The sequence below is a fragment of the Ranitomeya imitator genome, chromosome 8 (genome assembly GCF_032444005.1).
Source record: "Ranitomeya imitator isolate aRanImi1 chromosome 8, aRanImi1.pri, whole genome shotgun sequence".
NCBI classification, from domain to species: Eukaryota; Metazoa; Chordata; class Amphibia; order Anura; family Dendrobatidae; genus Ranitomeya; species Ranitomeya imitator.
Genome location: NC_091289.1, coordinates 56,163,565 through 56,177,741, shown reverse-complemented (window position 1 = coordinate 56,177,741; position 14,177 = coordinate 56,163,565). Strand labels below are relative to the sequence as shown.

Sequence of the window (14,177 nt, the reverse complement as noted above, 5' to 3'; positions counted from 1 at the left end):
GTAGTGTCGATGCGTTTTTCCTGGCGCTCGGATTGCTGTACGATGAGCCTAATTCAGTGGATCAGGCTGAGAAAAATTTGCTGGCTTTGTGCCAGGGTCAGGATGATATAGAAGTATATTGTCAGAAATTTAGGAAATGGTCAGTACTCACTCAGTGGAATGAATCTGCGCTGGCAGCTTTGTTCAGAAAGGGTCTCTCTGAGGCTCTTAAGGATGTCATGGTGGGATTTCCTATGCCTGCTGGTTTGAATGAGTCTTTGTCTTTGGCCATTCAGATCGGTCGACGCTTGCGCGATCGTAAATCTGTGCACCATTTGGCGGTACTGCCTGAGGTTAAACCTGAGCCTATGCAGTGCGATAGGACTATGACTAGAGTTGAACGGCAGGAATACAGACGTCTGAATGGTCTGTGTTTCTACTGTGGTGATTCCACTCATGCTATTTCTGATTGTCCTAAGCGCACTAAGCGGTCCGCTAGGTCTGCCGTCATTGGTACTGTACAGTCCAAATTCCTTCTGTCCATTACCTTGATATGCTCTTTGTCGTCGTTTTCTGTCATGGCGTTTGTGGATTCGGGCGCTGCCCTGAATCTGATGGATTTGGATTATGCTAAACGTTGTGGGTTTTTCTTGGAGCCCTTGCAGTGTCCTATTCCATTGAGAGGAATTGATGCTACACCTTTGGCCAAGAATAAACCTCAATACTGGGCCCAGCTGACCATGTGCATGGCTCCTGCACATCAGGAAGTTATTCGCTTTCTGGTGTCGCATAATCTGCATGATGTGGTCGTGTTGGGGTTGCCATGGCTACAAACCCATAATCCAGTATTGGATTGGAATTCCATGTCGGTATCCAGCTGGGGTTGTCAGGGGGTACATGGTGATGTTCCATTTTTGTCGATTTCGTCATCCACCCCTTCTGAGGTCCCAGAGTTCTTGTCTGATTATCAGGATGTATTTGAAGAGCCTAAGTCCGATGCTCTACCTCCGCATAGGGATTGTGATTGTGCTATCAATTTGATTCCTGGTAGTAAATTCCCTAAAGGTCGATTATTTAATTTATCCGTGCCCGAACACGCCGCTATGCGCAGTTATGTGAAGGAATCCCTGGAGAAGGGACATATTCGCCCATCGTCATCACCACTGGGAGCAGGGTTCTTCTTTGTAGCCAAGAAGGATGGTTCGCTGAGACCATGTATTGATTACCGCCTTCTTAATAAGATCACTGTTAAATTTCAGTATCCCTTGCCATTGTTATCTGACTTGTTTGCTCGGATTAAGGGGGCTAGTTGGTTCACTAAGATAGATCTTCGTGGTGCGTATAATCTGGTGAGAATCAGGCAAGGAGATGAATGGAAAACTGCATTCAATACGCCCGAGGGTCATTTTGAGTATCTAGTGATGCCGTTCGGACTTGCCAATCCTCCATCTGTGTTTCAGTCTTTTATGCATGACATCTTCCGTGAGTATCTGGATAAATTCCTGATTGTTTACTTGGATGACATTTTGATCTTCTCAGATGATTGGGAGTCTCATGTGAAGCAGGTCAGAATGGTTTTTCAGGTCCTGCGTGCTAACTCTTTGTTTGTGAAGGGATCAAAGTGTCTCTTCGGTGTGCAGAAAGTTTCATTTTTGGGGTTCATCTTTACCCCTTCTACTATCGAGATGGATCCAGTTAAGGTCCAAGCCATCCAGGATTGGATTCAGCCGACATCTCTGAAAAGTCTGCAAAAGTTCCTGGGCTTTGCTAATTTTTATCGTCGCTTCATCTGTAATTTTTCTAGCATTGCCAAACCATTGACCGATTTGACCAAGAAGGGTGCTGATTTGGTTAATTGGTCTTCTGCTGCTGTGGAAGCTTTTCAGGAGTTGAAGCGTCGTTTTTGTTCTGCCCCTGTGTTGTGTCAGCCAGATGTTTCTCTTCCGTTCCAGGTCGAGGTTGATGCTTCTGAGATTGGAGCAGGGGCGGTTTTGTCACAGAGAGGTTCTGATTGCTCAGTGATGAAACCATGTGCTTTCTTTTCCAGGAAGTTTTCGCCCGCTGAGCGTAATTATGATGTGGGCAATCGAGAGTTGCTGGCCATGAAGTGGGCATTCGAGGAGTGGCGTCATTGGCTTGAAGGAGCTAAGCATTGTGTGGTGGTATTGACTGATCATAAGAACTTGACTTATCTCGAGTCTGCCAAGCGCTTGAATCCTAGACAGGCCCGTTGGTCGTTATTTTTTGCCCGCTTCGACTTTGTGATTTCGTACCTTCCGGGCTCTAAAAATGTGAAGGCGGATGCTCTGTCTAGGAGTTTTGTGCCCGACTCTCCGGGTTTATCTGAGCGGGTATCCTCAAGGAAGGAGTCATTGTGTCTGCCATCTCCCCTGATTTGCGGCGGGTGCTGCAAAAATTTCAGGCGAATAAACCTGATCGTTGTCCAGCAGAGAAACTGTTCGTCCCTGATAGGTGGACTAATAAACTTATCTCTGAACTTCATTGTTCGGTGTTGGCTGGTCATCCTGGAATCTTTGGTACCAGAGAGTTAGTGGCTAGATCCTTCTGGTGGCCATCTCTGTCACGGGATGTACGTACTTTTGTGCAGTCCTGTGGGATTTGTGCTAGGGCTAAGCCCTGCTGTTCTCGTGCCAGTGGGTTGCTTTTGCCCTTGCCGGTCCCAAAGAGGCCTTGGACACATATTTCGATGGATTTCATTTCTGACCTTCCCGTTTCTCAAAAGATGTCAGTCATTTGGGTGGTCTGTGATCGCTTTTCTAAAATGGTCCATCTGGTGCCCTTGGCTAAATTGCCTTCCTCCTCTGATTTGGTACCTTTGTTCTTTCAGCATGTGGTTCGGTTGCATGGCATTCCTGAGAATATTGTTTCTGACAGAGGTTCCCAGTTTGTTTCAAGGTTTTGGCGAGCCTTTTGTGGTAGGATGGGCATTGACCTATCCTTTTCCTCGGCTTTCCATCCTCAGACTAATGGCCAGACCGAACGAACCAATCAGACCTTGGAAACATATCTGAGATGTTTTGTTTCTGCAGACCAGGATGATTGGGTGTCCTTTTTGCCGTTGGCTGAGTTCGCCCTTAATAATCGGGCCAGCTCGGCTACCTTGGTTTCTCCATTTTCTTGCAATTCTGGGTTCCATCCTCGTTTCTCTTCAGGACAGTTTGAGTCTTCGGACTGTCCTGGTGTGGATTCTGTGGTGGATAGGTTGCAGCAGATCTGGACTCAGGTAGTGGACAATTTCATCTTGTCCCAGGAGAAAGCTCAACTTTTCGCTAATCGCAGACGCCGTGTGGGTCCCCGACTTCGTGTTGGGGATCTGGTTTGGTTATCTTCTCGTCATATTCCTATGAAGGTTTCCTCTCCTAAATTTAAACCTCGTTTTATTGGTCCGTATAGGATTTCTGAGGTTCTCAATCCTGTGTCTTTTCGTTTGACCCTCCCAGACTCCTTTTCCATACATAATGTATTCCATAGGTCGTTGTTGCGGAGATACGTGGCACCTATGGTTCCATCTGTTGAGCCTCCTGCCCCGGTTTTGGTGGAGGGGGAATTGGAGTATATTGTGGAGAAGATTTTGGATTCTCGTGTTTCTAGACGGAAACTCCAGTATCTGGTTAAATGGAAGGGTTATGCTCAGGAAGATAATTCCTGGGTTTTTGCCTCTGATGTTCATGCTTCCGATCTTGTTCGTGCCTTTCATGCGGCTCATCCTGGTCGGCCTGGGGGCTCTGGTGAGGGTTCGGTGACCCCTCCTCAAGGGGGGGGTACTGTTGTGAATTCTGTGGCTGAATTCACTCCTGTGGTCACAAGTGGTACTGCAGCTTCTGAGCTTCCTCCCTCAGGTGTTCTGGTGAGCTCGTTAACTGCTTCATTACTTAACTCCGCCTGATGCTGCTATCCTTGCTCCTTGTCAATGTTTCAGTGTTGGATCTGAGCTTCTCCTGATTGTTCCTGTGACTTGCTGCTCTGTATAGCTAAGTGCTTTTTGCTTTTTTGTTGCCTTTTTTTCTGTCCAGCTTGTCTTTTGTTTTGCTGGAAGCTCTGAGACGCAAAGGGTGTACCGCCGTGCCGTTAGTTCGGCACGGTGGTTTTTTTTGCCCCCTTTGCGTGGTTTTGCTTTAGGGTTTTTTGTAGACTGCAAAGTTCGCTTTACTGTCCTCGCTCTGTCCTAGAATATCGGGCCCCACTTTGCTGAATCTATTTCATCCCTACGTTTTGTCTTTTCATCTTACTCACAGTCATTATATGTGGGGGGCTGCCTTTTCCTTTGGGGAATTTCTCTGGGGCAAGTCAGGCCTATTTTTCTATCTTCAGGCTAGCTAGTTTCTTAGGCTGTGCCGAGTTGCCTAGGTAGTTGTTAGGCGCAATCCACAGCCGCTTTTAGTTGTGTTTAGGATAGGATCAGGTGTGCAGTCTACAGAGTTTCCACGTCTCAGAGCTCGTTCTTGTATTTTTGGGTATTTGTCAGATCACTGTGTGCGCTCTGATCGCTAAGCACACTGTGTTTCTGGATTGCCTTCATAACACCTGTCATTAGCAAGCATAACAGGCGGCCATCTTCCTGGGGCCGCGTGTGCGCAGATGGAGTGCTCTGCTGCACGGGGCTTCAGGAAAATGGCCGCGGGATGCCGCGCGTGCGCAGAAGAGATCGTGGAGGCCATTTTCCCAAAGCCGAGATGCAAACTCGAACACGACAGACCCGTAGCACGACGGATGCGACTTGTGGCCATCCATCGCGATCCGTCGCTAATACAAGTCTATGGGTAAAACGCATCCTGCAAGCACATTTGCAGGATCCGTTTTTTCCACCGGATTGTATTTTTTCCGCCGGATCTGTTTTTTCCACCGGATCGTTTTTTTCCGCCAGATCCGTTTTTTTTCCACCAGATCCGTTTTTTTCCGCCAGACCCGTTTTTTCCACCGGATCGTTTTTTTTCCCCCCAGATCCGTTTTTTCTCATAGAGTTGTATTAGCGCCGGATTGCGCCTGATGGCCACATGTTTCATCCGTTTTTTGCAGTATCCGTCAAAAAGCTGTTTCCGCCGGATAGAAAACACATACAGAGGAACGGTTTTTCTGTCCGTCGAAAAAACGCACAGCGAGTGATCTAGCAAAAAACGGATGAAACGTGTGGCCATCAGGCGCACTCCGGCGCTAATACAACTCTATGAGAAAAAAACGGATCTGGCGGAAAAAAACTGATCCTGCAAATGTGCTCGCAGGATGCATTTTACCCATAGACTTGTATTAGCGACAGATGGCCACAAGTCGCGTCCGTCGTGCTACGGATCCGTCGTGTTTTGGCGGACCGTCGGCACGACAAAAACGTTCAAGTGAACGTTTTTTTGGCAGTTGCGCCCGCTATTTTCTACCGCGCACGCCCCGCAGAGACACCCCGCACGCCCCGCAGAGACACCCCGCCCGCCGCTCAGAGACCCCGCCCGCCACGCAGAGACCACGCCCGCCGCACAGAGACCACGCCTGCCGCAGAGACACCCCGCAAGCTGCACAGACACCCCGCACGCTGCATAGAGCCCCGCAGAGACGCCGCCCACCGCACAGAGATTACGCCTGCTGCACAGAGACCTCGCCTGCCGCAGAGACACCCCGCAAGCCGCACAGAGACCCCGCACGCCGCAGAGAGCCCCACGGTCACGCACAGACACCGCCCGCACACACACCCAGTCTCTGCCCACGCACCGCCCACACTTCATTATACTGCATAATTGCACTGTTAGAACTTCCGATTCCGATTTCCGATGTCGCAAAAATATCGGAACTCGGGATCGGAATTCCGATACAGCGAATATCGGCCGATACCCGATATTTGCAGTATCGGAATGCTCAAAACTAGTGATGACACAACAATCTGAAGCAGCAGTACACAAGTCTCCCGAAGAAGCAAATATTGCGAAATGTGCGATGGAGCTACGTACTCAGCGGGCACCATACCCACATGAGTAAGCACTATATGTATCACCTTATTAGCACTATGCACTTTATCATAGCGTTAACACATTTTTCTGCCTAGTATTTTGCCATTTTGTTTTCAACTGGGAAACGCTGCGTGAATAAGATTTACTAGATGTTGGCCAGATTGTAACGCATCGAGTACTCTAGAATATGTATGTAGTATATAATACAGCCCACGTAGTATATAACAAAGCCCACGTAGTATATTGCAATGTGGGCACCATATCCCTGTTAAAAAAAAAAAAAAAGAAATAAAATAAAAAATAGTTATATACTCGCCTTCCGGCGTCCTCCGCATCCAGGCCATGTCGTGACGTTCCGTTGCCAGTAATGTCTTGCGGCCATAACACGTGATGATGTAGCGGTCTCACGAGACCGCTACGTCATGTTCGGGCATTGCCGCAATGCATTATTTGGACCGGATCGTCGCGAGTAGTGTGAAAGGCTGGTGCGGAAGGTGAGAATATAATGTCATTTTTTTTTTGTATTACTTTTAACATCATATGTTTATATTATTGATGCTGCATAGACTTTATAGTAGTGGACAACTTCTTTGATGTCAGAAAATTGTCATTAAAAAAATATTTAACAAGGAGAAAAACCAAGTCCAAATATGTTATAAAATGTAAACAGTTTATTCATATTACAAAAATTTACAGGAAATGTATGGACAATATAACATTTATATGGGTACAATGTAGTTTAATCCGTAGGTGAAACAAGGAGGCCTGAGAATTGGTCAGGAAAAAGTAACAATATGTGTGCAACAAAATAAGTTTATCTAATTGAAAAGGATACCTGTTAGGTATCTATATCAACTGATGCTCTTAACTTCAGTTATTGTTCAGTATATAGTAAGAGAGAAAATAATCCAATGAAAGAGGAGTGAAACACTGTCTATCATAAAGTATCAATGGCTATTTGCTGCACACCATACATGTAATAGAAAAAGGTGCAGTCAATGACAAGAGTAACCATAATTTTTGTAGATCCTGCCAAGACCACGGCCACGTTCTCCAACGCGCGTTTCATGTTGCAATCACTTCCTCATCTGCATCTTTATATTTGCAAAACTAATAACATTTCAAAGTACTGAAACTTTTATGCATTAATTATATGTAGCAGTAAAAGGAAAACTATTCAATATCATAGAAACACCAGCCAACTAAAACTTTTCATTGTTAGATTTGAGTTCGGGCGGGTAAAAATCATTAAAAAATGGGTCATTTCATAACTGAACTGGACAACTTTTCAAAATACTGTACGTAGGGCAGAGGAAGGTAGTCAGCTTGGTTTTTCCAGAGGATCAGCTGGTGTCACGGTTGCTGGGTTTTAGAGATATGTGCTGGAGCAGAGTGTTACAAGAAATGCTCCAATATCTTCGTTTAGACAAGGCCTCAGATATTTTAGTCTGGTATATTGGAGGTAATGATTTAGGGGTTTGTCCTTTCAAGAGTTGGTCAGAGACAGAAAGTATGATTTGTTGAGTCTCTGGGTATCTTTCTTAGGGCTCATCACCGTGTGATCAGAAATTCATCCATGAAAAACCTGGCAGAACACTCAGTCAGTAGAGAAGAAGGCTAGCATAATAGTTAAAGGGAACCTATAACCCCCAAAATCGAAGGTGAGCTAAGCCCACCAGCATCAGGGACTTATCTACAGCATTCTGGATGTATCCTAAAAGATGAGAAAAAGAGGTTAGATTATACTCACCTAGGTGGGTGGTCCGATCTGATGGGCGTCGTGGGCCAGTTCGGCGCCTCCCATCTTCATCAGATGATGTCCTATTCTTGTCTTCACGCTGCGGCACTGGCGCAGACGTATTTTGTCTGCCCTGTTGAGGGCAAAGTACTGCAGTGCGCATGCACCGGGCCTCTCTGACCTTTCCCGGCGCCTGCGCACTGCAGTACTTTGCTCTGCCCTCAACAGGGCAGACAAAGTACACCTGCGCCGGAGCTGCAGCATGAAGACAAGAAGAGGACGTCATCGTAAGAAGATGGGAGGCCCTGGACCGCGATGCCCACCGCAGCGGGACCGCCCCTGGGTGAGTATAATATAACCTCTTGCTCATCTTTTAGGATACATCGAGGGCTTATCTACAGCATTACAGAAGGCTGTAGATAAGCCCCTGATGCTGGTGGGCTTAGCTCACCTTCGATTTTGGGAGTGACAGGATCCCTTTAATAGGTCAACTTCTAATTTTGTTAGTTGGAATGGGGGTTTTACACTGCGTTACTTTGATCTGGAACAGAGGGGATGACAAGTTTTGGTTTGCAGATGAGGTGCATCTAAATACGGTGAATATTGATTTTTGGGCTCAGGCCTTGCAAGAGGGCATTCAAGAGATCATGTACATTTGTGGAAGGGGGGTCTGAAGCATTTGAGGTGATCAAAGTGCCCTCGTTGTAGCGCTTGGTGGGATCTTTGAGGTTGGTTTTAAGTTGGTCTGGGCAATTCATCAGGAAATGGATTCCTGAAATTGTAAGTTTGTTTAGTTGCTCTGGTGTTTTTGTGGGACTTACGACAAGGGAATGTCAGGCCCCTGGGTATCTATTATAGGAGAGGAACTCTTTGGGTTATGGAACTGCTAAACCTATGGGTCACGGCTGGGAGTAATTACGGTTTATTGGGTTGTCATGGCTAAGCTGTTAATGTTGTAATGTATTTGTTATAATAAAGGCTGCTGTGGCAAAATTATCCAACCTAAAGTGTAAGTGTTTTATTGAAGGGAGGGGGATAGTTGGGAAGAAGGGAATGTAAAGTAAGGGTTGGGTGAATTCGGGTTTTGACTACCAAGGGATCTACTATACCAAAGTAAAGGGTGGTCAAACCAAATATTGATTTTATTTACATTTCTTTTTTCTTCATTCACTTTGAATGTTGTTAATTGATAAAAATGAACTATTAACATACATTTCTGTATTTGAAAGCATTCTTACTTTGCAGTATTTTTCCACAACTGCCTAAATCTTTTGTACAGTAATGTAGGTCAAACAAAACCTCTGTAGGGTGGGACAAACTCTATTATTAGCTCATAAGTAGTGATGAGCGAATATACTTGTTACTCGAGATTTCTCGAGCATGCTTGGGAGTCCTCCGAGTATTTTTTAGTGCTCGGAGATTTAGTTTTTATTGCCACAGCTGAATGATTTACATCTGTTAGCCAGCATAAGTACATGTGGGGGTTGCCTGGTTGCTAGGGAATCCCCACATGTACTTATGTTGGCTAACAGATGTAAATCGTTCAGCTGCCGCAATAAAAACTAAATCTCGGAGCACTAAAAAATACTCAGAGGTCACCCGAGCATGCTCGGGAAATCTCGAGTAACGAGTATATTCGCTCATCACTACTCATGAGTTTCTAATGTTCATTGACACTATGGCATTAAAGCTGCTTTCATCCAGATGTAATGATAGCTGCATTGGTATTAATGGGATGTTTGTTTTGTGTTTAGGCTCATGGTGTGCTTAACATACGATTGTCTAATTGGAACGAACAGATTGATGCAAGCAGAGTTCAGGTGGGTTCTGCTTCTCAGAATTATACATGTTCTGTCCTCACTAAATGAGGCAGGCTCATATGTAGCTATACAGGCAGCTAAACCACTATACCAGAGTCCAATAAGGAGACTGTGGTTGAGTCTGTGCTTTATTGAATGTAGTAGCATATTGATGCGGGGAAACTGTAAACAATCATATACATACAATCAGTGCATGGTATAGCAGAAATACATACTAAACATGTTGTACATTATGCAAGAACATTTACAAGGCTAGTAACTGAACTAGGAGTACAACTGACTAAACTAGGCTAATATTAGAGCAGAAATTACCTACAGAAAGCATAAAGACATACTGGCAATGCAATCGCAAGGGGGATGAAGTGGAAGCATCTTTCCTTGAAAGCAGACTGAAGGAAGTAATAAGAAAATGGAGGGAAATGATGGCTGATAATGATAATGCTTTGCAAAGGGGAGGAGAATCAGACATGGAAAATAGAAAAAAACAGAAAATAGGACTGTGAACATGACTCTGACCGCTAGAGGGAGCCAAAACACTTCAGACAAATAAAGGTATGAATATATCAATTACTGTATACTGTCTACTGAGAAAACTGCAAAGTTTGCAAACAGATAATCAGAGGTAACAAATTAGATTGCGGAGACAGAACCATACATCTGGTCAACAAATGACTAGCCCAAGGGACTTAATGAATAGTTCTATTACAACAAGCAACATTTTAGATTAACTTCCAATGAGTTTTTTAGAAAAATATTTAGAATTGAGAGTCCTCAGTGGTTGATACCAAGATATATTTCTTTCCTGTATCAAAATGAGTTTTTTGTGAGTTTTTGACGATGTGTATTTTTGCTCCTCAAAAAACACAGCGTGTTATAGTTTTAGCAAAGTAAAAGTTTTACGCTGCATAAAAAAAGTACAGTGGGCATGAGATTTCTGTTAATCCTATCTACTTTACTGGAACTGTATTATAGTGCGTTGTTTGCGCAGTGAAAGTTCATGGCATCAAAAATCACCAAAAACTCATTGTGGAAACTTAATCTTATACAGCCATTTTGACATGGAGTACACTGGCTTCATCAGGTTTAATAGATCTATTAAATAATGTATGCCGAATGTGCTGTGAAATCTGGGGACAGATCCCCCTTAATAGACTCCAAATAGGTATCCCTGTGAACTGTATCTAAAAGTTAACTTTTCGCTCATGTCCATTAATGTTTTTCTTTTGTTTCTTCTGTGTAAAACAGACAAATGGAACAAATAAACAGAATTAGTATCTGATGTTTTTTGTGGACAACCATAGAGCAGATGGGAGGTTGTCCACCTTATCTCCACTCCAGGGTGTAGTCTGGGGCTTAAATAGCTGGCCTCCAGAGGTGTTCAATGTCTGGAGATGAACACTCCTGAAAAGTGGTTCTGCTTTAACCGACCTGAACCGTATGTGTTCTTTTAACAGTGAGCAGTGTTATGACCTGGTGGTTAGGAGCACCCGGAATGACCTGATGGTAAAACTCACAGGACAAGCTCTGGGGAGTGGGAACTTTGCTGACCGCAATCCCAAATCCTATCACACACACTAGAAATAGCCGTGGAGCGTACCTAACAGGCCTAGACGCCTCGGCACAGCCTTAAGAACTTGCTAGCCCTAGAGATAGAAAATAAAGCCTACCTTGCCTCAGAGAAATTTCCTCAAAGGAAAAGGCAGCCCCCCACAAATATTAACTGTGAGTTAAGAAGAAAGTCACAAACACAGAAATGAAACAGGTTTAGCAAAGGGAGGCCAGACTAACTAAATAGACAGAGGATAGGAAAGGTATCTTTGCGGTCAGCACAAAACTACAAAAGACCACGCAGAGTGTGCAAAAAGACCCCCGCACCGACTCACGGTGCGGAGGCGCCACCCTGCATCCCAGAGCTTCCAGCTAGCAAGACAAAATCATGAAAGCAAGCTGGACTAGAAAACCATGAGCAGAAAATAACAAACGGGGACTTAGCTTCTTGCAGGAAGAGACTGGTCTCCAGAAGATCCAAGAGCGAACTGAACCAGCACAGGAACATTGACAGCTGGCATGGAGTAACGATCTGAGTGGAGTTAAATAGAGCAGCCAACCAAAGGATAAACCACGTCACCTGTGTAAGGAACCTCAGAAGCAGCAGCTTCACTCACAGCCACCATAGGGAGTCCATGGACAGAACTCGCCAAAGTACCATTCACGACCACAGGAGGGAGTTCGACAACAGAATTCACAACAGTACCCCCCCCTTGAGGAGGGGTCACCGAACCCTCACCAGAGCCCGCAGGCCGATCAGGATGAGCCAAATGAAAGGCACGAACTAGATCAGCAGCATGAACATCAGAGGCAAAAACCCAGGAATTATCTTCCTGACCATAACCCTTCCACTTGACCAGGTACTGGAGTTTCCGTCTTGAAACACGAGAATCCAAAATCTTCTCCACCACATACTCCAACTCCCCCTCGACCAACACCGGGGCAGGAGGATCAACGGAGGGAACCATAGGCGCCACGTATCTCCGCAACAACGACCTATGGAACACATTATGGATGGCAAAAGAAGCTGGAAGGTCCAAACGAAATGACACAGGATTAAGAACCTCAGAAATCTTATATGGCCCAATGAAACGAGGCTTAAACTTAGGAGAGGAAACCTTCATAGGAACATGACGAGATGACAACCAAACCAAATCCCCAACACGAAGTCGGGGACCAACACAGCGCCGGCGGTTAGTGAAACGTTGAGCCTTCTCCTGGGGCAATGTCAAATTGTCCACCACATGAGTCCAAATCTGCTGCAACCTGTCCACCACCGTATCCACACCAGGACAGTCCGAAGGCTCAACCTGCCCTGAAGAGAAACGAGGATGGAAACCAGAATTACAGAAAAAAGGAGAAACTAAAGTAGCAGAGCTGGCCCGATTATTAAGGGCGAACTCAGCCAAAGGCAAGAAGGACACCCAATCATCCTGATCAGCAGAAACAAAGCATCTCAGATATGTTTACAAAGTCTGATTAGTTCGTTCGGTTTGGCCATTAGTCTGAGGATGGAAAGCCGAAGAAAAAGACAAATCAATGCCCATCTTAGCACAAAAGGACCGCCAAAACCTCGAAACAAACTGGGAACCTCTGTCCGAGACGATGTTCTCTGGAATGCCATGCAAACGAACCACATGCTGGAAAAACAATGGCACCAAATCAGGGGAGGAAGGTAATTTAGACAAGGGTACCAAATGGACCATCTTAGAGAAGCGATCACAAACCACCCAAATGACCGACATCCTTTGAGAAACAGGGAGATCAGAAATAAAATCCATGGAAATATGCGTCCAGGGCCTCTTCGGGACCGGCAAGGGCAAAAGCAACCCACTGGAACGAGAACAGCAGGGCTTAGCCCGAGCACAAGTCCCACAGGACTGCACAAAAGAACGCACATCCCGTGACAAAGAAGGCCACCAAAAGGATCTAGCCACCAGATCTCTGGTACCAAAGATTCCAGGATGACCCGCCAACACCGAACAATGAACCTCAGAGATAACTGTACTAGTCCATCTATCAGGGACAAACAGTCTCTCCGCTGGACAACGGTCAGGTCTATCAGCCTGAAACTTCTGCAGCACGCGCCGCAAATCAGGGGAGATGGCAGACAAAATTACCCCTCTTTAAGAATACCCACCGGCTCCGGAACACCCGGAGAGTCAGACACAAAACTCCTTGACAGGGCATCAGCTTTCACATTCTTAGATCCCGGAAGGTATGAAACCACAAAATCAAAACGGGAGAAAAATAACGACCATCGAGCCTGTCTAGGATTCAACCGTTTGGCAGACTCGAGATAAGTCAAATTCTTGTGATCCGTCAAGACCACCACGCGATGTTTAGCTCCTTCAAGCCAATGTCGCCACTCCTCGAATGCCCACTTCCTGGCCAACAACTCTCGATTGCCAACATCATAATTGCGCTCAGCAGGCGAGAATTTTCTAGAAAAGAAGGCACATGGTTTCATCACCGAGCCATCAGAACTTCTTTGCGACAAAACAGCCCCTGCTCCAATCTCAGAAACATCAACCTCGACCTGAAACGGGAGCGAAACATCTGGCTGGCACAACACAGGGGCAGAAGAAAAACGACACTTCAACTCCTGAAAAGCCTCTACAGCCGCAGAGGACCAATTGACCACATCAGCACCTTTCTTGGTCAAATCAGTCAACGGTTTAGCAATACTAGAAAAATTAGCGATAAAGCAACGGTAAAAATTAGCAAAGCCCAGGAACTTCTGCAGGCTCTTCACAGATGTCGGCTGAGTCCAGTCATAAATGGCCTGAACTTTAACAGGGTCCATCTCGATAGTAGACGGGGAAAAAATGAAACCCAAAAATGAAACCTTCTGAACTCCAAAGAGACACTTTGACCCCTTCACAAACAAGGAATTCGCACGAAGGACCTGGAACACCATTCTGACCTGCTTCACATGAGACTCCCAATCATCCGAAAAGACCAAAATGTCATCCAAATATACAATCATGAATCTATCCAGGTACTCTCGAAAGATGTCATGCATAAAGGACTGAAACACAGATGGAGCATTAGAAAGCCCGAATGGCATAACCAGGTACTCAAAATGGCCCTCGGGCGTATTAAATGCTGTTTTCTATTCATCGCCCTGTTTAATTC

At 45.4% G+C, this 14,177-nt stretch overlaps 1 protein-coding gene across 1 annotated transcript in view; it reads left to right on the top strand.

The window, feature by feature from the left end:
* Positions 1-14,177, top strand: part of BAIAP2L2 (BAR/IMD domain containing adaptor protein 2 like 2) — a 90,970-nt gene that overhangs the window by 56,948 nt on the left and 19,845 nt on the right. The window contains exon 8 of the mRNA XM_069736956.1: positions 9,426-9,491. Within this exon, the coding sequence (XP_069593057.1) occupies positions 9,426-9,491 (66 nt within the window). The remainder of the gene's footprint in view (positions 1-9,425; positions 9,492-14,177) is intronic.